Source organism: Chenopodium quinoa, unplaced genomic scaffold, assembly GCF_001683475.1.
Source record: "Chenopodium quinoa cultivar QQ74 unplaced genomic scaffold, ASM168347v1, whole genome shotgun sequence".
In the NCBI taxonomy this organism is placed as follows: domain Eukaryota; kingdom Viridiplantae; phylum Streptophyta; class Magnoliopsida; order Caryophyllales; family Amaranthaceae; genus Chenopodium; species Chenopodium quinoa.
In genome coordinates, this window is record NW_018744301.1 from 1,284,566 (window position 1) to 1,305,354 (window position 20,789).

The window sequence follows — 20,789 nt, forward strand, 5'->3', positions numbered from 1 at the left end:
TTTATGTAGAGGAAATGAGAATTGAGAAGGGTGTACTTTACAAGCTGTGGTAAAGAAGGTTTTATTTCTAATTCTTGTTTTGGGTTTCTTAGCATTTTGAGCAAAGTATAAGAGCATATTAGTGTGATTTTACTTTATTTATGCTATGTTATCTTAAAGTTTAATTGGGAAATTAGTTTTGATGTGTAGAAGGATATGTTATTTAGGTAAGCTGGGTGTCACACTCATGTTATTTAGGTCAGCTTGGTGTCACACTCATATTAGCAAATTAATTGTATATTACTTGGTTCATTTAATTGGGAAATTAGTTTTGATTTGCAGAAGGATATGTTGCTCAGACTTGGATATAGGTGTCGTTGTTGACAAAATGTTAATATGACATTCTAGACTTCTAGTTTTAATTTTTATTTTCTCTTCATATAAGTCCACTATATATTGGGTTTGGTATATATTGTGCCAAAGTATTAGCAACATTCGGCATAAAACCTAGTAAAATCAAGTATGACCTTCGTATTTAAATAATAAATCACATTTTTCAATTAAACTAAATTCTAGTAAAATTAATTGCAGCCTCCATATCTAAATAATAAGTCACATTTTTATTTTGGTTTTGACATATCATGCTGAAAAGGTATATATGATGTTAATTGGTAACAACAAAATGGAATTAAAATAGATCTTAGAGATGGATCGAACATTTTTTTTGGATTCGATAATTTTCATTTTGAAAAAATTCATTCGTCTTAGTGCTTATGATATATATCATGTTGAAAAGGTATATATCATGCTGAAAAGGTATATATGATGTTAATTGGTAACAATAATTTTTATTTTGATGACCTTAAATAGTTAAATGACCTAAAAGAATGTCATTCGTCTTAGTGCTTTACTTACTTTGTCTATGCTTTTTGTATCATTAATTTTTTAGTGAAATTGCAATATAATGAGGGAGGATCGAGCATGGATGTATAAACGGTTGGAAGGAAAATTCCTTAGTCCAACCTTTGCTGAAAAGGTCAATGAATTTATTACATTTGCTACCACACAAGACAATGTCGTGATAGATGGTGTGATGAAATGTCCATGTGCAAAGTGTCTAAATATTCCTTATCAAGATCTTGATACCATTAAGGAGCATCTCTATAGGCATGGTTTTTTGCCTAACTATTTCCAATGGGTTTTTCATGGTGAACTACACTTCCAAAGAGAATCCCAAAGTAGCAACTCCATATCCACCGAGGATGCATTGAACCCATACAGAAACATGGTATTAGATGCCTTTGGACTAGAAGGCGATTTAGAAAATATTAAAGAAGAGCCACATGCTAGTTACAAGAAGTTCTTTGACATGTTGAAGGCAGCCGAAGAGCCATTGTATGATGGCTGCAAGTTGTCTGTATTGTCTGCTGCTGCAAGGATGGCAAACATCAAGTGCGAGTATAATATTCCACATAAAGCTATAGATGGTGTTGCTTCCTTAATGAAAGACATGTGCCAAATGAAAACAAGATGACAAATAGTTTTTACAAAACTAAGAAATTGCTTGAAGGGCTAGAACATCCACACCAAAAGATTCATGTATATCCAAATGGATGTATGTTATTCTGGAAGGAACATAAAGATCTCAAAGAATGTCTATATTGCAAAGGAAGTCGTTATAAGACACTAAGAGAAAGTGGCAATAATTCTCCTCATAGTTCTCTTATTTAGCTCCCAATAGGTCCGCGGTTACAAAGATTATATGCAACAAGATCTACCGCGGAGCAGATGAGGTGGCATAAAGATAATCCTCGAGTTCATGGCCTTATGTCTCATCCAAGTGATGGAGAGGCGTGGAAACACCTAGATGAAGAGTACCCTTCTTTTGCTGCCGAGCCTAGAAATGTCCGACTAGGTCTTTGTACCGACGGATTTTCACCATTTGGAAAGACAGGAAGACAATATTCTTGTTGGCCCGTCATTTTAACTCCTTATAATCTTCCACCTGAATTGTACATGAAGAAACCTTTTATGTTTCTAAGTCTAATAATTCCAGGTCCGAAGAATCCTAAAGGGAATCTCGATGTGTACTTGCAACCTCTTATCGAAGAGTTAAAGCAATTATGGGAGGTTGGGTTACCAACTTACGACATCTCTCAAAAACAAAATTTTCAATTGAAGGCTGCATTGCTTTGGACTATCAGTGATTTTCCGGCTTATGGCATGCTTTTAGGATGGACCACGGCGGGTAGATTAGCTTGCCCATATTGTATGGAAAACACTAAGGCTTTCACTCTTAAAAATGGTGGGAAACAAAGTTGGTTTGACTGTCATCGTCAGTTTTTACCCCATGATCATACTTTTCGAAAAAATAAGAGTGCTTTTTTTTAAAGACAGAGTTGAGAATGTTTCCCCACCACCACGAATGAGTGGTGAGGACATTTGGAATCGAGTATCTTTATTTCCAAAAACTGTTGAGAAAATAAGGGGTGATGGTAACGAGCCAGAAGGATATGGAGAGTTCCACCATTGGACAAAGCAAAGTGTCTTTTGGGAGCTTCCATATTGGAGCAAACTCTTGATACGCCACAATCTTGATGTCATGCACATTGAAAAAAAAGTATTTGATAATGTGTTTCACACTGTAATGGATGTTAAGGGTAAAACTAAAGACAATGTGAAAGCAAGAAGAGACTTGGGGGAGTATTGTAAACGACGAAAATTAGAGGCGCAAGATGTTGTTAATAGTAAAGGGGAAAAACGGACTTTAAAACCGAATGCTCCTTTTGTGTTTCCTAAAGAGAAAAGGAAACTTATTTATGAATGGGTGAAGAAATTAAAGTTTCCTGATGGATATGCTTCTAATTTAGGTAGACGTGTTGATTTAAAGGAGTGTAAGCTATTCGGTATGAAAAGTCATGATTGTCATGTTTTTATGCAACGATTGCTGCCAGCGATATTTAAAGACTTGTTACCCTTAAATGTGTGGAATGTTATTACTGAGTTGAGCCAATTTTTCAGAGATCTTTGCTCTACCACCTTGAAAATTACTGACATGGTGCGCTTAGAAGAAAATATTCCTGAAATTATTTGCAAATTAGAGAGAATATTTCCGCCTGGTTTTTTTAATAGTATGGAGCATCTTCCTATTCATTTGCCTTATGAAGCAAAGATTGGTGGGCCGGTTCAATATAGGTGGATGTACCCTTTTGAGACGTAATTATATAAAATTCATCTTTTACTTTTTTTTAAAAAAATTAATTTGAAGATACGTAGCATTTTTTTATAGGTTTTTATACCATTTAAAGAGGAAAGTGGGTAATAAAGCGCGAGTGGAAGCCTCAATTTGTAATGCCTACCTACTCGAGGAGGTAACAAATTTTTGCTCCCTTTATTTTGAAGAGGAGGTTGACTCTAAGGTGAAGGATTTAGGATTGGGTGCACATGCTGAAAGTGAATTGAACAATAATCCTGACTTACCTGAGATGTTTTCTTCAACTTATGGACATAGTTCGTCAGAAGGTCAACTAGGTTACCTTGTTGAAAAAGATTACAAAGTTGCTCACCGATATGTTCTAAGTAATTGTGAAACTCTACAGCAATATGAAAGGTAACTTTTGGTAAAAGTACTATAACATGTTGCTCGTAACATATCTATATGTTTATATACTAATATAATTAACAGTTTGTTTGAAGAACAAATGATTAGAGGACATAGATGCCAAAGTTCATATGAAGTTTGGATAAAATATGAAGACAAATATCCTGATTGGTTCAAAGATTATGTAAGTCACTTAACTCATATAAAATACTAAATAGATATATGATTAACTAGTGATTTTAACATGTTAGATATGACTGTAATGACTTTTTGAACGTTTGATTAATATAGGTATTGGAAAAGGGCATCAAAAATGACATTGTTTGCTCGTTAGCGTTTGGACCACTGACAAGAGTTCGAAAATTTAATCACTATCACATCAATGGCTATCATTTTCATACTTATTCTCATGGAAAAAATAAGTCAACTATGAATTATGGTATATGTGTGAAAAGTGTCCAAGGAAGTGATTATTATGGAATTCTACAAGAAATAATAGAGTTAACTTATGTTGGAGCAAGAAAGCGTTATACAACGGTGTTGTTTAAGTGTGAGTGGTTTGATGTTGGACCTGGTATTAGGATACATGATAAGTATAATCTTGTTGAGGTGAACCATTCAAAAAGATATCCAAAGTATGATCCGTTCGTACTGGCATATCAAGCCGAACAAGTATATTATGCTCCTTGTCCTAGTAGTAGTAGTAATGAAAGAAATCAGTGGTGGTTTGTTTTCAACATTAAGGCAAGAGGAGTTATTGATGCGCCCGTTGAGCCTAATGCATTCCAAGTCGTTTCAATTGAAAATCCTCCTTTGTTATCTGAATTTGAAGTAGGTGAGGAAGAAGCCCAAGAGCTGTCTTGTAATGAATATGAGGAAGTGGAAGAGGGGGAGGAGGAGGAGGAGGAGGAATTAGAGGAAGATGATGATGATGATGAAGAGGAAGATGAAGAAAATAGTTTATGTTAGATTAGATATTTTACATTTTACTTTTTTCTTTGGTTTATCTTAATTTTCAAATATTTTTAATGACTTTAATTTCTTGTTATTGTAATTTTGATAATTAAAGTTTATTTTATATGAAATTTATATCATATAGTTAATTTTACTTCTTTAGTATAGTTTTTTAGTTATAAACTTTAACTCTTATAGTGCCTATATTACCTTACCTTTTCTCATTTTATAGTGTGCAGATACACAAAAATGGTTCTAACCAGAGGTGGCTTTAATGGGAGGGGTCCAATCATTAGGCGTCAACCTAATGTTTCATCACAACTTTCTTCTGAACAAACACCATCACATGGTGAAATGAATGATAATTCTCATATGGAAGAACTATATAGGGATCAAGAGGAGATGGAAAATGATGATGCAGATGGTTCTGGCTATAATGAAAATGAAGAGGAAGTAGAGTTTCCTAATGACACGGGTAATCCAGATGCTTCTCAAGTATTGCACAAAACAGAGGGACTATGGTGAGTAACCTTAGTTAATAAATTGAATTGCTATATTTATACATTTATTTGCTGTTTCTAATTTCAGTGTTTATGAAACAGGTTTCATTCTTGTGAAGTTGTGGATGAAGTTGTTGAAACTTCATATAAGACTTATTTTATGGGGCCATGGATTAACTGGGCCAAGGTTCTGAAAGAAGCAAAAGCAATTTGGTGGAAAGCCTTTAAGGTATTTTTCATTATGAAACATGATAATTTTTAACAAATCAAAGTCAATTTTTCCTTTAATAAATTATATTTCACTTACAAGTGGTGCATCATTGCTCAAAAGGCTAAGTTCTCTTGGGATCCTTCGTTGGCAAAAATGGTAAAGAAAGGATGGCAACAAAAATGTTGTAGACTCCTTTCTAATGTGGTGAGTAAGATGTTCACAACAAAAGGTTATCGCGCTAAATGGTGTCACCCAAGCATTAGGAAACGACTTGCAGCAATTAGAGCAACTGATACCTTCAAAAAGAAGTCTACCCAATATTCGTTAAATAGAAAGAGGCCTGGGAAAGAAATGCCAATCCATTGCCAAGGATCTAAATCAACCGAACAAACTAAGATTGAATTGGTATGTCATTTACCGAATGATTTAAAACTTGATATTTTAATTTTATTAGTAATGTTGATTTCTCGTTAGGTTAATTTGGGAAACCAATGATTTCATATGTAGAGAAGGGACTTGGATAGAATAAAAGTGAACCATTAGTTATTCACAAAAGGATTGTGATCCCCAAATTAGTAGTAGTGTATTCTATCAATTGTTGGTATGAATGATCTGATTAGCGGGAAATAATGGATCCGTCTTTTTTTACCTTACTTATCCAAATCATTTGTTAGCCCATTTGGGAATGTTGAATATTTAATAAGGTAGTCACAAAGGGTTGCTGCTGCTGCTCTGCTTCGGCGGTGCTGCTGCTGTGCTGCGGATGTGCTGTTGCTGTTGTGCTGCGGTCATGGTCAAGAAGGAGCAACAGCAGGGAACAATCCTCTCCCTCAAGATAATTCTAATTGAGTAGAAAACAAATCTAATTAAGAATGAAGGAAGGAAGAAAATTAAGCAAGCTAGTTTCTTTGTGCTTATTTATGTTATTCTAATTTAGTCTAGTATCACATGTTAAGCTTTAAGGTCACTTTGATCATTCTAGTATAAGTAGTATGTTTTGTATTATGAGAGGGCATCCAAAAATTGAGTGAGAGTGCTTGATATTTAAGGGAGGGAAGGAGAGAGAGTTGTTATGCCAATTTTAATGTTCATTGTAGTCTAGTAGTAGTAGCAGTAGATTCTCCAAGACTCTAGCTTTATTGGTAGTATTAATCTTGTAGTTGTTATTTTCTATTTTAATCATCAATCAAAATCTCTTAACCTTCTCCTGCTATTTTTCCCTGTTTGTTGTGTTTATTGTTGTTGCTGTCTGCTTGAGGGCTGAGTCTACTGCATGCTGCGGCAGTGCTGCAGTTGCTGCTGCTGTGATGCGGCAGTGCTGCAGTGTTGTAGTGACAGTGCTCCTGCAGTGCTGCGGCAGTGTTGCTGCTGTGCTGTTGCAGTGCTGCTGTGCTGTGGCAGTGCTGCTGCGGCAGTGCTGCTGCTGTGCTGTGGCAGTGCGGCTGTGCTGCTGTAGTGCTGCGGCAGTGCTGTTGTGCTGCGACAGTGCTGCTGCAATACTACGGCAGTGCTACTGCTGTAGTGCTGCGGCAGTGCTGTAGTGCTGCGGCAGTGCTGTTATGCTGCGGCAGTGCTGCTGCAATACTACGACATTGCTACTGAAATACTACGACAGTGCTGCTGCTGTAGTGTTGTTGCCGCTGTCATTGTTGCAATGCTGCGGCAATGGTTAATTAATTCATCTAGTAGGCTGTTTCTGCGGTAAATTGAGTTTTTTTTTTCTTGACACGAGTAGGAGAAACAACTACAACGTGTGCCTACTGCAGCCGAGTTGTATTGCAAATGTCATGTTAAAGAGAATAAAGGTTTTGTGGATGAGACGACACAAAAAGTTTAGGTAAGTATTGAAGTTTGTAATAGAATGTTATTATGCTTGTGTAGAATATAAGAGAGTACTAATACTAACCTCATTTGTTTAATTATTTTATAGGTTGATTTTCAGAAAAAGAAAGCCTCTAATTTAGAGAGTGAAGATCCTAAAACGGAGGACGAGGTACTTTTGGAAGCCTTAGGTGGATGGAAAAATGGAAGAATATATGGTCTCGGAAGTGCTATTGACAATTATTATGTGAAACCAAGGAATGAACCTAGTTCGAAGGCCTGAAATGAGTTGGTGACTAATTTGCAAAACCATGTTCAAGAACTCAATATGAAAAATGTAGAACAAGCAAAAGAACTTGAAGAGACAAAGGCAAGTCTTGTTGAAGCTACTACAAAGCTGAATAAAACAACAGATAAGCTTAATGAAACAGTAGCTGCTATGAAGGCTATTCAAGAACAAGTTCAATTCCTAACCCAAAATGCAGTGCTTCGCTGAATTATAGATTTTCATTATCTACAAACTATATAATTTACTAAGTAGTAAACAAGCATATATTTGGTTGTTTATTTTTAACGTTGCCTATTTTATCTATATTATCTTTTTGTTTAGCCTTTCATGTACAAGTATTTTAAAGATATGATTTTTGTTTTATTGGCTTTGGATTTTATTTTTAATATAATATTTGTTATTTGCTTTAATTGTTGTACCAAAATAGAAAATAATAATAATAATAATAATAATAATAATAATAATAATAATAATAATAATAATAATAATATTTTGTTGCTAGATTTGGCAACCAATTAAAATGGTTTGGTTGCTAATATCATTGTAATAGTTAAGAACTAAAGGGATAATTTTGTTGCCATTTTCAGGAACCAATATCAACAATTTGTTGCCATTACTAGCAACCCTTATTTATATTACGTTCATTGTTAGCAACCAATATTATAAATCCGTTACCAATATAAGCAACAATAGTTAGAAATTTGTTGCCAATATTAGCAGCCAATATCATAAATCCGTTACCAATAGTAGCAACAATACTTAGAAAATTGTTGCTAGAGTTGACAACGAATACGCAAGACATAGCAACAATTGTGGCAACCACATATAAATTGATGCAATGTAGCAACGCTTTTTTTTAAAAAAGTGGTAGCCAAAACCACATGGCAACAGGCCTTTTAGCAACTAGTAATTTTTGTTTCCAATTTGTTGCCAAGTCAAGTTAGCAACAAAATTATTGTGTGTAGAAACAAATTTTAGTTGTTGCCAACACCCGCGCCCGCGGCAAAAGCGCGGCTAATCCCCTGCTCCCAAAGGGTGATCAGAGGGCCGCGGTCTCTCTGGTACGGAGCGGGCTCTCCAGACTACCCGCGCCCGCGGGGAGCCCGCGGAGAGTTCCTGGTCGAAATCTGCCAATTTGGTGCATACGAGCCCGCGCCCGCGACCTTCAGTACCCGCGCCCGCGGCAAAATGGCAGGGCTTGATGCCCTCTCCAAGCCCTCTCTGAGCCCTCTCCAAGCCGATTACTTCCTCCTTGCTTAGTCAATATAGCCCATTTTGATCCCCTTGCAAAGACAAATCTTAGGTACCTACAAGAACAAACAACGGAAAGGAATAAAAGGGAAAAAAGAACCAAATAAAAGGAAAACACGAAGAAAACACGAAAAACACAAGGAAAGAAAGAAAGGAATTAAAGGAAAAAGGACCAAAAATAAGATAAGAAAGCATAAAAAGGAGATGAAATCATCCTAAAATACTACCCTATAAGTGCCATAAATGACACTCATCAAATTCCCCCAAGCTAGACTTTTGCTCGTCCCGAGCAAAACAAAGGCTAAAACGGAAAAAGAAGGGCTTATTCAAAAGAAGAAAAGAAAAAGAAAGAGGTGAGAATATACACTAACTAACTTTCGTAGGAATCACGGTCAATTTTAGCAACAAAAGAAAAGACATTTAAACCCCTAGATCGCTCTAGAGGACGAGTGATGCTCTCGTAAAGGTTTCCTAGAGATAACCTATAACTCTTATTAAACAAACAAAAGAAGGAAAAATGAGGCAAAATACAAGAATAAAGAGCAAATAATGAAAAACGACAATGATTTCTATAAAAAACTTTGTGAAATGGACTTTACAAAGTGACTATAGTTCAAATGAATAACAACCTTTCTAAAGTAAATAATGGTATGCACGTTATAAGATACCTAAGGTTGATTGAAACATAAATATGCTAAACATAGGAACTAGTTGTCACACTCCACTTTCATCCCAAACGATCTTACCGTGTTCCCCCAACTAATCTCATATCTCCCCTTAGTGAGCGTATCATAAGTTCCACGAAGGAACCGGAAAAAGATCAAATTTATGGCTACTCGACGTCTTGACTACGCATCCCCTTTTTTTAGGCTATAACCCTTGATTCCCTCCACCGATGAATGACTCAACCCCTAGGTCAAAAGGTCTTCCCAAAGGTTGTAACGTAAGGCAAAAAGGGTTAAGGTAGGCTAAATTTAAAATTTGGTGGTTAACCTAAATTGTGAAGCAAAGATTGCGCATTTTTTTACACCATAACTAAGCAATCACCAAACAAAAATACCAACACCCCCAAGCTTATTCAAAGCTAAGATCACAAACATATACACAAAAAGCGTGAGAACGCTTCCCCCCCAAGCTTGAATGGAGCATTGTCCTTAATGCTCAAAAAGGAAGAATACTCACATCAAAATAGTTTTTGCATTTTTCACTTTTTTTTCATTTTTCTTTAATAGTGCATTGTCCTCGCCTCTTTTAACTTTGGACGGCTTTTTCAACTTTGCACTTGCGTTGTCCTTGCCTTTTTTACTTTGGACGGATTTTTCCTTTATTCATTGCCATTATTCACAAAATATACACAAAACACTATCTTGCTTTCATTTTGAACCAAAAACCAAACTTATATACCACAATATTTAAAATATGATCATTTGCTTCACAAAAACCCAAAGATGAAAACGAAAATGAAACAAAAGGCTCAAGATCTAAAAATGTGGCTTGAAAAGAAGGGAAAAAGGCTCAAAGGGCTAGCAAGATGGCAAATGTATCCCTAAACCCAAAAGTAAAAAAGAAGTACACTATCCTAGAAAAAGGAAAAATACCTCCCCAAAAATATGCCTTTGTCCTCCCTAGGTGGTTCGGTCTCGGTCTTAGCTAGGAATCATACGTTAAGATTCAAGATTAGGTTTGCGAAAGTCAAGGATCCACGCCGCTCATACAAGAATATGTTGAAAGCTTGAAAAAGTATGAATCTCACATGGCTGTAGCAAAAACTCACTAAGGTTGTCAAATCGAAGATAGGGAGCAACTACCAACATGCCACAAACAAGTAGAATCTGGCTTCATGATCCCCCTAGTTCTAGACAACTACCTTAGAATGCTTTATCCTAGAATCAACCAAACGTATTCTCAAACCGTGCATACCATGACCTCCTAGTAAGGTTATTATCCAAAAGCAAGAGTCCATTATTTACAAGTCCAAGTCAAAAAAAAAATGAAAGAGTGAAAAATAAAGCCTCAAAAATCTATGTATAAAACCAAGAACAAAAAGAAGAGAAAAGAAAAGAGAAGAAAATATGGAAAACAAAGATAAAGGAAAAGTAGGAGAACAAAGAAAAGGACAAAGATGCAATCATAACACGTATTTCCCAATCGATAAACAAGCGGTCAAATGGCCACATCGCCAAAGACCCCAAACACATTAGGTGTTATAATCATACATCCTCAAACCGTTCAACTCTCCTAAAACTAATCCTAATCTAAGAAAACCAAGAAAAATAAAGGAAGAAAAGTTAAGAGATAAAACAAGAAAGGCCTCACCAAGCGTCCAAGCTATGCTGCAATAATAAAGGAGCAAGAACGACCTCCTCTAAGAAGCTTCGAAGACCAAAGCATTAGCTACGAGCAATGTGAGAAAAAGAAAATAAAAGGACTATATACAAAATGAAATTGTTAGTAACTTCCAAACAAAAGCAAACAAAAGAAAACTTACGCGAAAACTATGTACAAAGAACTAGAGAAACCATCATCATCATCATCAATAAAAGAGACCACAAAACATCATCATCAAAACCAAAACAACAAGATAAACAACATACCAACGAGACTACCAAGAGAGAAGCGAGAGAAATCCATCAAAGTCTTTTCAAACACATCCCCAAGAGTCCAAGGTGCCTCCCCCAAAACCTACCCTAAAACATCCTTATTGACTCCCCCCCGCACAAAAAAAGGGCATCGACCGCGATGCTTAAAAACATGCAAAGCTAAAAGGGAGGAAACAAAAAGGGAATCAAACAACCAAGGGGGAAACTATTTGCCACTAGGGCCGGCACCACCATCATCCACATCCCAACCTTCGGTATAACCGGGAGGGAACCCATAGCGACCCTTAAAAAGGTCAAGTTGAGATGTGGACAATTGGTCAAAAGGCTCCGGTTGCATATAGAGCTCGGGGTGAGTGGGGTAAACATAGTAGTAGTCGGGGTCACCCCGATAATCGCTCCCCCCGAGACCCGGTAGTCATAATGACCAGACTCATCTGGGAAGTCACGCCTTGGCTCATCGCGGTTTGTAACCCCGGGCCAATATGGGTACGTGGGGAGGTTGTCACCACCCCAAGATGGCACCGACCCTTTTATTGGGGCGGCACATATGGGTAGTTCACCGGAGGAGTGACCTCCCCCCAACGCACACTAGCGTGATATAGGGCGCTAGTTTGAAAAGACAAAGTTTGATGGTTTGAATACATACCTTGCATGCTCAATTGCATGCGCTCCATATGCTCACACATAGCCTCCATCTCACAGAGATAGGCATCTCCTCGGTTGTCTTGTTGTTGATGTTGTTGTCTTCTTCTTCTTCTTTGCCGCGGTTGTTGTTGTTGTTCATGCTGAAATTGCCATTGTTGTTGTTGTTGCTCTTGCTCTTCTTCAACTTCTTCTTCATCACCACCTTCTCCTTCTCCACCTTCACCATCATGCCCATCATCATCATCATCGTCCTCATCACCAACATCCTCCTCCATAATATTCTCAAATCTCCCATTATCCTCGGGAATCCTCCAAACAATCCTAGCCTCTCGAGTAATTAAGGTGGCAGCGGGGTTTGGGAGCAAACAATGGTGCACATTACGCACTAGCTAAGAGTAACCACCGTTTCCCTTAGTCTTAGAAATGAAGCGCAAGGTGTTAGTTGCTTCATATCCAAAAACATGTCTTCACTCTTTCCAATCGGAGTGCAAGACCTCAAGAAACGCTCTTGCTTGAAATAATGCACCAATCTAGTAATCATACCACCACAATGAATCTCACCCGTTTTCTTTCCATTGATGATGAATTGACAACAATTCATGAAAATATACCCAAAATTCAACCTCGGCCCCAAATCCGGTCGTGTAGCCATCCAAAGTACCAAGATCTCCTCCCTTGAAAGCTTCCCAAAATCTTGCTTACTAAACACCGTATAGCCAAGAATCCGATGGAGAATACGAAGAGCCGGGTGAATGATCTCGCTAGCAAGCGATTCCTTAGAGTCAAACACCTTCTTCTTAGATATGGCTCTCCACCAAGCAACCTCATTGTAATCAGACTTGTGAAGGGCAACTAAGGGCTCATAGATGTCGGTATTTGGGTTGAAGCTAAGGGCTTTGTTCAATTCTGTAAGGTTCATGGTATGCTTGGAATTGAAAGGTTGAAAAGAGATGATATAGTCGGTATCCCCTATCATATTAAACTCAAAGGTGGAGAAAAATTCAATGCATGGTTCCAAATAAGTTCGGGGGGATGACTTTACAAACTCATCCAAACCAAGATTATGGAGCAAAATGTTAAGATCGGCATTAACACCTAATTTTTCCATATCTTTGGGAAAATAGTTGCGGCTCGGTCTAAATTTCCGGGATTTCATTCTATTATAGATAGGGGCGTGCTTAGCCCGGTTATGAAATTTGAGAGCGGGTGAAGGAGGAGGTGGGGCATTATCTTGAGTAGTTTGGTTTTGAGGGGGTTCGGTGTTTGAAGGTTGGCTACGAGAGGATTGGCCGGGGGATTGGTTTGAACTTTTCTTGCTACTCTTAACTTTCCTCAACAAATCCATAGTCTCAAGCTCAACCAACACAATGAATCACAAAGACACCTAAATTCAACACTACCACCAAATTGAACAAACCTCCCTTCACAAGACCACCCAAAACCACCACAAACTACAAAGTACCTGTTACAAGCAACAAACAACCAAAAATACAACAACAACCAACAATATTAATAATCTATCACAAAAAGAAGCACAAAAACACCTAAAATAATTCCAAAACCATCATACAAACTACCAAAAACATCATACTCAAGCTTAATCAAGGCCACTCACAACCAATGCATAAAAATCAATTGAAATTGACAAAAATAAAACAAAGGTGAGAAGTATACCAAGATTGAAGACTCAAAGCAAGCACAAAACCGTGTAGACTCGAAATTCCCAAAAAAGACCACGAGATAGAAGAGTAAACTTGATGAAAATGGAGTATGAAGGAAGTTGGGATGGAAATTTAAGAGAAAACAAAGGTGAATTTGAGTAAAATTTAGTGAAAGAGATGATTTGGGGGTTAGGGTTTGAGAAGAGGAAGAGAGAGAATGGGGAAAATTAAGAGTGAAAGGGAAAATAAGAAAGGACAGAGAGAGAGAGAGGGGTATTAGGTATTCAAAAACCCAGATGCCCGCACCTTCTCTCGACAAAGCCGCGCCCGCTCCAATATTTCCGCGCCCGTGGAGAGACCGCGGAGCAACCGTGGATAGTTCCTGGAAAAAATCGTAATTTTCATACCTGAACAGGGGCCGCACCCTCTCTAAGGAACCCGCGCCCGCTCCAATATTGCCGCGCCCACGGAGAGCCCGGGTTCAACCGCAGAGAGTTCCTGATCGAAATTTGAGAAAATGAGCCGCGCCCTATCTGATTTTCCCCGTGCCCTCTCTAAGGCACCCGCGCCCGTGGGGAGCCCGCGGAGAGACTGCGGAGAGCTACTGATCCGATTTCCTCTTTTTGAAAGTAAGGGCACCCAAGGCCTCTCCAAGCCCGCGGGGTGCCCTCTCCCTTGCACTTTAAAACCTCTTATCACCCTCATCAAACACATTTAGTCCATAGATGATGAATGAAGACACCCTACAAACTGAACCAAAAGAAAAACACAAGGAAAGGTAAGAGCAAAAATCAACAAAAAACCAAAAATAAGAGAAAGGAAGGAAAAGAGAGTAAAGGTGAGAATCCGGGTTGCCTCCCATAAGCGCTTTTGTTTAACTTCGTTAGCTCGACGTTTACCACTCCACTCAAGGTAGTTTGAAAAGAATCATTTTATTAATAAGACCAACAAACACTCCATCAAAATATTTCTTTAGCCGATAACCGTTAACCTTGAAAGAAGATGAGGAATCCAAAGGAGAAATCTCCACGGTGCCATTAGCAAAAACATCTTTCACAAGAAAGGCCCACTCCATTTTGACATGAGCTTTCCGGGAAATAACTTCATTCTTGAGTTGTAGAGGAGGACTTTATCACCCACACAAAACTCCTTTTTCTCAATAATATTATCACGAGCTTCTTTGGAATGAGCTTTGTAGGTGCTAGCACAATCATAAGCATCAAGTCTAAGCTCCTCTAGCTCATGAAGATCCAACCACCTTTTTTCCCCCGCACTTTCTAAATCAAAGTTTATCTTTTTGATTGCCCATAAAGCACGGTGTTCAAGCTCCACCGGGAGATGTCAAGACTTTCCATAGACAAGGCGATATGGAGTGGTGCCAATAGGTGTCTTGAAAGCCGTCCTATAAGCCCAAAGAGCATCATCTAACTTGTTCGACCAATCCTTTCTATTCCTTGCAACCGTCTTCTCAAGAATGAGTTTTATTTGACCATTGGAGACCTCGACTTGGCCACTCGATTGAGGATGATATGGAAGGCCGAACTGTTGATGCACTCCATGTTTCCTCAACATCTTTTGGAAGGCGTTGTGAAGAAAATGAGATCCGTTATCGCTTATCACAGCCTTAGGCACGCCAAACCTTGGGAAGATGATTTTGTTGAACAACGTCAACACTACTTTGTGGTCATTAGTAGGAGAGGCAATGGCCTCAACCCATTTAGAAACATAGTCCACAGCCACAAGTATGAATTGATTTCCATATGAAGATGGGAATGGTCCGATGAAGTCAATCCCCCAAACATCGAACACCTCTAACTCAAGAATAGGCTGTTGAGGCATCTTATTCCTCGTGGAGATATTCCCAACCCTTTGACATCGGTCGCATGACTTTACAAAGCCCCATGAATATTTGAAGAGATGCGGCCACCACAAACCACATTGAAGAACCTTAGTGGAGGTTTTGGAAACGCCCATATGACCGCCACTTTGATCCGAATGGCACATCTTTAGAACACTTGGCACCTCTTCATTCGGGACACAACGTCGAAGAAATCCATCCATCCCTCGTTTATACAAGATTGGTTCATCCCACAAGTAATGTCTTGCCTCCCTCTTGAGCTTCTTCTTTTGGTTCTTGGAGAAAGAAGGTGGAAACTCCCCACATGCTAGAAAGTTCACCAAGTCGGCATACAAGGGAGATCCTTAACCTTAATGGCATAAAAGACATGATCAAGCATTCTATCTTCAATTGGTAGACCATCATCATGAATTTGATCACCCTTAAGGCGAGAAAGATGGTCCGCCACAACATTTTCCGCACCCTTCTTATCCCTAATCTCTATTTCAAAAGTTTGTAATTCAAGCACCCAACGAATCAACCTTGGCTTGGAATCTTTCTTGGCAAAGAGATACTTGAGATCCGTATGATTCGTGAACGTCTTGGAACCCAACAAATAACACCGGAATTTCTCGAAAGAGTGAACAATGGCCAAGAATTCTTTTTCCGTTGTTGTGTAATTCTTTTTGGCCCCATTTAGTGTCTTGGACATATAGTAAATCACATAAAGCTTCTTGTCCACACGTTGTCCCAAAACACCTCCAATTGCCCAATCACTAGCATCACACATCAATTCAAAGGGTAAATCCCATCTTGGGGCTTGAACAATAGGGGTAGAGATTAGGGCCTTCTTCAATCTATTAAATGCTTACAAGCATTTATCATCAAAAACAAACTCAACATATTTTTGAAGAAGATCATTAAGGGGATTGGAAATGAGTGATAAATCCTTGATGAATCTTCTATAGAAGCCCGCATGTCCCAAAAATGATCTCACTCCCTTGACATTCACCGGAGGTGGAAGCTTCTCAATAACCTCAATCTTGGCCTTATCCACCTCTATTCCTTTATGAGAGATCTTATGCCCAATCACTATTCCTTCATCCACCATGAAATGACACTTCTCCCAATTCAAGACAAGATTAACCTTTACACACCGTGCCAAACATTTCTCAAGATTAACTAGGTACTCTTCAAATGAAACCCCACCTATGGAGAAGTCATCCATAAATACCTCCATTTCTTCCTCCAACATGTCTCCAAAAATGCTCATCATGCACCTTTAGAAAGTTGCGGGGGCATTACAAATGCCAAAGGGCATTCTCCTATAAGCAAAGGTCCCATAGGGGCATGTAAATGTTGTCTTCTCTTGATCTTTAGGGTGGATTGGAATTTGAAAAAATCCCGAATAGCCATCAAGGAAGCAATAGAACTTGTGCCTTGTTAGTCTCTCTAACATTTGATCAATGAATGTAAGGGGAAAGTGATCCTTTTTGGTGGATGTATTTAGAAAAGCTTCATGGCTTGAGATCTTCAAGCACAATTGTTCATCCACTTCCTCCATGCTTCCATTAAGCAATACCTCATACAATGCTACCTCCTTGCATGGTACATGTAGACACCTAAAAATGTCTCCCCAAAACCAAACCCGATGATAAATAACCTTTCACCGCCACGGTTGGTCGGGTTTAGTATTTAATCCCGAGAGTGCGTAAAAAATCGTATTTTATTAAATTCATACCTTTGAAAGGTCCATGGATTAGTCTTGATGTTTGGTAAAAGCATAGTTTTAATTTTAGCCCAAACTTGTTAACTAATTTTAAGCCCAAACCTTTTTATTTTATTATTTTATTATTTATTTTTTGCCCAAATATTTTATTTATTTTTATTTCATTATTTTCTTATTTTAGCCCGAATAATAAAAGTCAGGAAAAAGCCCGAAATTATCAATCGGCACTTAAAAAGCCGAAAGAAATTAGGGTTAAAAATGAATTTAGATGGAAAAATGGACTGGAACTGACCGTGTCACGGTACAGCCAGACCGTGTCACGGGAACCCTTCCCGTCTGACGGTGGGACTTCCCGTGACACGGGAGGTTTGTCGTGAAACGGGATGTTCCGTGTCCTTTCCGCGTAAATCCTTAACGCGTTTTTCATTCCGTTTTCAGAAAATTTCCCGCGTCACTCCAAAATTGATCGTGTCACGGGAAAGTGTACCGTTTGACGGTACAGTCTGACCGTGTCACGGTACAGTCTGACCGTGTCACGGTACAGTCTGACCGTGTCACGGGATACTTCTTTAGGGTTTTTATCATTTTAGGGTTCCGTGTGCTCCCTCAGCACATTTCCCTATAAATACCCCCTCATTTCTGATGTACGGGGCAACCAGAATTCGATTATTCTTATTTTCTCTCTTCTATGCTATTAACCTAAACACTAGCCTACCCTTTTCACTTCAAAATTCCTTCTTCAAGCACTCAAAGGAGTCCATATTTTACTCGAGGTTCTGTCCTTAAGCCAAGGCGTGACAGGTAGAATCGTTTGAGGGTTTGGCTCCAAAATCAACCTTATTTTATTTAATTTAATTTATTTGTTGTTTTATTATTTCCTTGAAGTTACTAAATCGTTTATTATTTTGTAGTTGCAAGCAAACAGATTCAAAGTAAGGATCATGCTCTTTTTACTATTATTATTTTTCTAACAATTTCTTTATGTTGTGGAAATTATGATTAAATTGGTTTTTATATTAATATTGATTCTATTATTTTTTTATTGATCACCATATTGCATGTTTAAAGGGAATATGTAATTGAAAATCACGCCTAATAAGATAATTTGGACAACCGGTTTAGGATCCTTTTAATCTTATTATTAATTGAAGTGATCACAATATTTTAGAATTATGTGTGCATTAATTTTAAACCAATTTAGTTAAATAATATTTTGGAGCAAATTGAATATTTTGTTTGTATGCCTTTGAGATCAAAGGAATGCTTTTCAATATAAGAATCGAGTAGAGGCCGATATGGGCAAATGTGACTCCATGACTCACTTTGTACCATCATCCACGATCCTCCTTTCGTGGTTCCGAACCATATGGAGTTAGTAATCTCCTGGATTATGAATGGGGTGTAACCTTCACGGGTCAATTGTTGTTGCTTATCGTTGTCCCTTATCGTGGTTGCCTTTTATGATTCGTGAACGGTTTAAAAGTTCCTTAAAAAACTTGTTGGCGGCTCCCTACTTTATTTGTCCCTAATCGTAATGTCAATTCCCACTTCCTATGAGTGCCAATCATATTCACTACATGCTTTTTAACGTAGGCGCACTTCGAGCGACGCCTACAATACACCTAGCTTGTCTTTATTTAACAAAACATTCTCAAGAGCATCGTTAGAGGTGAGCAAGTCTTTCAATTTTCTTTTTATGCGTCTGAGATTAACTTGTTGAAGGCTTCGACCTGGTCGTTTTCTTGGGGTCTGCCGATTGATGCGAAATAATTGGAGATTGCCTGATCTCCCAAACAAGTCTTTAATTGAGGGTTCTCAAATTGAGGACAAACGTAAAAAACCATATACATAGGCACCCTAAAACGGGTGATGATATTCTTCCAGATGAAGGAAATGACGTCCTTTAACTTAATGTGTTTGACTGCCTCCGCCTCTACCCATTTGGTAAAGTAGTCCACAACTACTAGGATGTAGCACTTGCCCCCTGGAGCAGCCGTATATGGGCCCAGGATGTCCATGCCCCATTTAGTAAATGATATTGGACTGTGGATTGTCGTCAGGTCGGTGGCCGAATGATGGATTAGCTTGCTAAATTTTTGACACTTGTCGCATTTTTAAACCTTGTCCATAGAATCCGCCTCAAGGGTAGGCCAAAAGTAATGCCGCCTGGCCCTGACAGCTAAGGATTTGCCGCCTATATGAGAGGCACATTATCCGGCATGCAATTCTTCAAGAACTTCTTACCCCTTCTCTGGGGTCACATAATTCAAAAGAGGCTTTAGAAAACCTGCTTTGAAGAGCTCTCCTTGTCTCATCTTAAAGCTTACAACCCGTTTCTTCAGCACGACCACCTCCTGAGGTGAATCAGGGAGGGTGTCGTCTGTAAGATATCCCTGGATGCTATCCATCCAGGTAGAGCTTCGGTCAAGTACTCCAATGGGCTCTTCATCAGATATACTTCTTTTTTCCTTGACTTCCCAGAAGACTAACCAAGGCGTTTCACAGGAGGAAGATGACGCCAGTTTTGACAGAGCATTCGCCTGATTGTTTGCTGATCTGGGCACTTAACTCAGATTAAAGTCTTCAAGTGTCCCAGCTTCATCTTTTACTGCATGTAAATATTTGATCAAAACCGGATGGGTGGCCTCATATACACCATTGTACTGGCTGACGACCAATTAGGAGTCAGAGTAGGCGTTAATTTTTGTTTCCCCTGCCGCCTTGCACATTCGGATGTCGGTTAGAAGGGCTTCATACTTGGCCTCATTATTTGAGGCCTGGAACTTGAACCGTAGTGCATATTCATATTTGTCCCCCTGAGGAGACTAACAAATTACGCCTGCACCACAGCAGTTCATCGTGGAACTCCCATCCACATATACTTTCCAAACCTGATTGATGTTGTCCGGCTCAGCTGACCTTGTCATTTTAATAATAAATTCGGCGAATGCCTGCCCCTTTATTGCCTTCCTTGGTTCGAAAGTGATTTCCATTCCCTGCAATTCAATAGCCCATTTGAGCATTCGACTAGAGGAATCCAGGGTTGTCATTGGCTGCTTGATCAATTGGTCAGTGTAGAGCATAACCGAATGTGCTAAGAAGTAAGGCTTCAACTTCTTGACAGCCATGTAAAGGGTGAGGCCAAATTTTTTTACCATGGGGTGCCGAAGTTCTGCGTTTCTAAGAACGTGCCTAATTAAGTAGACCGGAAGCTGGATGCCGTCTCTTTCAGCTAAGAGAACAACATTGAGGGCATGATCTGAAATAGCCTGATACATATAGAGCGCCGCTTTAGGCAAGGGGTTCACCAACCTTGGCAAAGAGTGAAGATGAGTTTTTAGCTTTTGGAAGGCTGCCTCAGCATCATCCCCCCATTCAAATCTAGTCTTCTTCTTAATCGCCTGGAATAAGAAGAGGCACTTGTCGCCTGACCGACTGAGAAATCTTCTTAGAGCTGCCAGACAGCCAGTTAATTTTGGACTTCCTTCACAGTCCGGGGCGACTACATGTCGATCACCGCCTGTATTTTTTTGGAGGTTGGCCTATATCCCTCTTTGGTCAATTAGGAATCCGAGAAACTTCCTAGACTCAACACTAAAGACACAGTTTTTTGGATTAAGCATGACGTTGTGCCGCCTAAGTGTGGCAAATGTTTCTCTGAGGCCAGCAAGGTGATCCGCCTGCTGTTTGGATTTGACTATCATTTGATTT

The 20,789-nt window shown here is 38.8% G+C and overlaps 2 protein-coding genes across 3 annotated transcripts; both read left to right on the forward strand.

Moving 5' to 3' along the window:
• The first annotated feature begins 1,767 nt into the window (after nucleotides 1-1,767).
• On the forward strand, nucleotides 1,768-4,702 carry LOC110695577. Its single transcript, XM_021872791.1, has 6 exons — nucleotides 1,768-2,296; nucleotides 2,373-2,885; nucleotides 3,382-3,589; nucleotides 3,665-3,764; nucleotides 3,872-4,442; nucleotides 4,698-4,702. Exons 1-6 carry the CDS (start codon nucleotides 1,768-1,770, stop codon nucleotides 4,700-4,702), a joined length of 1,926 nt encoding a protein of 641 aa, XP_021728483.1.
• On the forward strand, nucleotides 4,688-7,680 carry LOC110695593. Of its 2 annotated transcripts, XM_021872806.1 has the most exons (5): nucleotides 4,688-5,055; nucleotides 5,137-5,263; nucleotides 5,366-5,650; nucleotides 6,981-7,082; nucleotides 7,176-7,680. In XM_021872806.1, exons 1-4 carry the CDS (start codon nucleotides 4,784-4,786, stop codon nucleotides 7,080-7,082), a joined length of 786 nt encoding a protein of 261 aa, XP_021728498.1. In that variant the 5' UTR covers nucleotides 4,688-4,783; the 3' UTR covers nucleotides 7,176-7,680. The 2 variants fall into 2 exon arrangements, with proteins under 2 accessions (XP_021728498.1, XP_021728499.1); XM_021872807.1 differs by lacking the exon at nucleotides 7,176-7,680 and having other exon boundaries at nucleotides 6,981-7,156.
• The last annotated feature ends 13,109 nt before the right edge of the window (nucleotides 7,681-20,789 follow it).